General features: G+C 37.8%; 1 protein-coding gene across 1 annotated transcript; it reads left to right on the forward strand.

Moving 5' to 3' along the window:
* Positions 494-3678, forward strand: LOC107612893 (phosphoglycerate kinase, cytosolic). Its single transcript, XM_016314667.2, has 7 exons — positions 494-647; positions 735-952; positions 1362-1439; positions 1553-1813; positions 1913-2230; positions 2372-2530; positions 3196-3678. Exons 2-7 carry the CDS (start codon positions 758-760, stop codon positions 3388-3390), a joined length of 1206 nt encoding a protein of 401 aa, XP_016170153.1. The 5' UTR covers positions 494-647; positions 735-757; the 3' UTR covers positions 3391-3678.

The following is a 3947-nucleotide window of genomic DNA, read 5'->3' on the forward strand; positions in this document are numbered from 1 at the left end:
TACTATCAAAATTTTTTGTATTTATGGTTGATCATACAATATCTTTTTTGGAGTTTCTATTCCTTGTCACAATTTCTTTATACGAAAAGATAAATCTAAAAATAATGTGAATTAAGAATCAAAATTTAGGAAATTAAATTGATTAATTTTTTTGTATATTAAAAAAATTTGTTATAATATTTAATTATTGAATTTTATAATACTTTTTAAAATTGTGGGAACAGAATAATACGTTTATTGTATTGACAATATGCCATTTTGTATTGTATATTTTTAATACAAGAAGACGTATTATCCTTTTCTCATAATTTTAAAAAATATCATAAAATCTAATGATTAAGTATTACACCAAAATTATACCAATATATAAAAAAAAAAAACAATTTAAATTAGGTTAATTAAATTTTTGGAGCCTAGGAGACGATCTAGATTTTATAGGCTATTTTGCCACTTTGGTCCTGCAAATGCAAATAAAAAGAAGAAAAGGAAAAAGCCAAGCCTCGCACGTCAGCACGTGTGTACAGGTACGTGTGCCACCTGACCCTAAACCATCCTTCGTCTATATATGTTCTAGAACGTTCATTCACTTTACTCGTTCTAGCTTCATCTCTGTGTCTCGGTCACTGTGATTTGCACCATATACCATTGTGAGTATCGCCTCCCCAAACAAGCTTCCTAACGATTCTGATTTCTTTTCCCTGTTTCAGTTACTGATTAGTTATACTTGATATCAGATTTTTCAGATTAGAACAGAGAAATGGCGACAAAGAGGAGCGTGTCTACGTTGAAGGAGGGTGATCTGAAAGGAAAGCGGGTGTTCGTTAGGGTGGATCTCAACGTTCCTTTGGATGATAACAGCAAAATCACCGACGACACTAGGATCCGTGCTGCTGTTCCCACTATCAAGTACTTGACCGGTTATGGCGCCAAGGTCATCCTTGCCAGCCACTTGGTACGTTTTCTCAGTTTTTTTTCTGGTTAGTTATGACTTTGAATCTACTCTCTTTTTGGTTGATATCGATTATGGATTTATGCTTTTGATTCTACTTGGATTTGGATTCATTGTTTCGAATTTTTTGTTTAGTTTATTTAGATGTGTTTAATTCAGTTCAGAGTTTGATTGTTCTTGATCCCAGTTGTGGTGAAACGTTTCTTTTTTTAGATAGATTTTGTTGTGATAGATGATGGTTATGGGATAGTTACAGAGTTAGATTTGTTGCTGTGGCTTATTTTTCTGTTCAATTTATGTCTTGCAATAATGACAATGTTATTAGATCCTGACTGTTATAGCAATAGAGGTGTGATGTGAGTGGTTGACACCTGAGAAATTAATTGTTTTGTTTTGGATTTTTTGTTTACAGGGACGTCCAAAAGGTGTTACACCAAAGTACAGTTTGAAGCCGCTTGTGCCAAGACTTACTGAACTTCTTGGAGTTGATGTGAGCCTTCTACCACAGCACTCCCTGATTTTGTTTGTTTCAGCAGATGCATCCATTTTGCTGGATGTAATATTTTATTTAACCATAATATCATTTTTATTGATTATATGTAGGTCAAGATGGCAAATGACTCTATTGGGGAGGAAGTTGAGAAATTAGTTGCCAGTCTTCCAGAAGGGGGTGTGTTGCTGCTAGAGAATGTTAGGTTCTACAAGGAGGAAGAGAAGAATGACCCTGAGTATGCAAAGAAGCTAGCTGGTCTTGCTGATCTCTACGTCAATGATGCTTTCGGCACCGCTCACAGAGCTCATGCTTCGACCGAAGGAGTTGCTAAGTACTTGAAACCTGCTGTTGCCGGATTCCTCATGCAGAAGGTAAGTATTATGGAAAATTGGTTAGTTCTATTATTATGTGTTTGATAAGTTAATCAGGTTGATTGCTGTTTAATTTGTTTTGTTGTTTAATGGTTTCAGGAACTTGACTACCTTGTTGGGGCTGTGTCGAACCCCAAGAAGCCGTTTGCTGCCATTGTTGGTGGATCAAAGGTTTCAACCAAGATTGGAGTCATTGAGTCCTTGTTGGAGAAGGTCGACCTTCTCTTGCTCGGTGGAGGAATGATCTTCACTTTCTACAAGGCTCAGGGTCACAAAGTTGGTTCATCTCTTGTGGAGGAAGACAAGCTTGATCTTGCAACCTCGCTCTTTGAGAAGGCCAAGGCTAAAGGGGTTTCCCTATTGCTTCCGACTGATGTAGTTATAGCAGATAAGTTTGCTGCTGATGCTAACAGCAAGGTACTAGCTTTTTCGTTGAGGGTTGGGGTTGCTAGTGGTTATCATTCCCTTTTTGTTGCTATTAAGATTTCTGTTGATAAAGTGAGTTTATCTATCAAATAAATACAATTTATCTGATTTAGTGTGTGTATATTTTTGCAGACTGTGCCAGCATCAGGTATTCCAGACGGATGGATGGGGTTGGATATTGGACCTGATTCCATCAAAACATTCAACGAAGCATTGGACAAGACTAAGACAATCATCTGGAATGGACCAATGGGTGTTTTTGAGTTCGAGAAGTTTGCAGCAGGAACAGAGGTATGAATGGGGTTTAAAATACACACATCTTTAATTCTTTTTCTTGTCAGCTTGGTTCCTTCACCTTGTGGCTGTTATACTCTTTCGATATGAATATTGGCTTAGGTGTGTTTAGTTCCTTAGTGTTGTTGTGGTTTTAGTTCTTTCTAAGATTTTCCTCTTTGGTGTTGGTCTTTCTTTTGTCCTTTAAAAAGTTTCTGTTTTCAGACATGTTAAATTTTATCCATGTTAAAACTTTTGTTTTCTGTTTTGGTAAATATTGCAAGAATCTTCTTAATACTGGCTATGCTTGCTTTGATAGAAGACAAGGGAGTGGAGTGGAATTGAACCAAATGGGATTAGAAGGAACAAAACAAAAGGGCTTAGTTGGAATAGCTTGGAATTTATTCCATTGATAAACAACTCAATTCTGTCATAAAGTTACCAATCCGTACAATGGAACTATGGAAGCTCGTATAATTCCTTTGTACCCTCCACCACTCAACCTCAAACCTACCTATCCGAACATAGTCTAAATAAATGGCAGGGACCAAAATCCCACTAGGTTAAAAAAAATAGAGGGATCAAAAAAAAAAAAAAGTTGAGACAATCAAAACAGCTCATTTTTATATTTAAGCCTTGATGTATGATAGCGGTAGTTGCTGATGACTATTCTCTTTTTACAGGCTGTTGCCAAGAAACTTGCAGATCTGAGCGGCAAGGGTGTGACAACTATCATTGGAGGTGGCGATTCAGTTGCGGCTGTGGAGAAGGTTGGCCTTGCAGACAAGATGAGCCACATTTCAACTGGTGGTGGTGCCAGCTTAGAGCTTCTTGAGGGGAAGCAGCTCCCTGGAGTCCTAGCCCTTGATGATGCTTGAGCAATAAGAAAGTGAGAAGATAAATGAAAGAGAGAGAAGAAAACCCCTTGTGTATTTTGTTCTTTTTTTATCATGACGATGGTTGGGTTTCGACCATGAAATGGATTTGAGGGTACATTAGAGTTGCTCTTGTAGAGGCTGATATAGGATAGATTTTCCAGAAATAAAAGAGGTTTTTGTGGCATCCATAGTGGATGCATTGAGACTGTTCTTAATTGTTCCTGGAACAATGTTCCATGTCCAAAGTAGGTGTTTGCTATATTAATTATTTGTGTTCCTTCGGTGTTCCTACGGCTACTTTTTCTGTTTGCCCTTTTCAGTTGGTAATTTTTAACATGCAGAGTCCTGGTTTGTACCAAATGCGTTAGCTGGTGGGCCTTTTAAATTTTAAGGGTACTGCGAATGTCTGCGATGATGCTGAAGCTTGGTTGGTTGTCAGTTGTCACTTGTCCGGAGCCACTGGAAGTCGACACCCGTCCACCGTAAGAGAGAAATTATGGACCCACTGGCTGTGTACAAGTTTTTGTTTAGTTCTTTTGGTATTTCATGGGGGCTTC

Source organism: Arachis ipaensis, chromosome B08 (genome assembly GCF_000816755.2).
Source record: "Arachis ipaensis cultivar K30076 chromosome B08, Araip1.1, whole genome shotgun sequence".
NCBI lineage: Eukaryota > Viridiplantae > Streptophyta > Magnoliopsida > Fabales > Fabaceae > Arachis > Arachis ipaensis.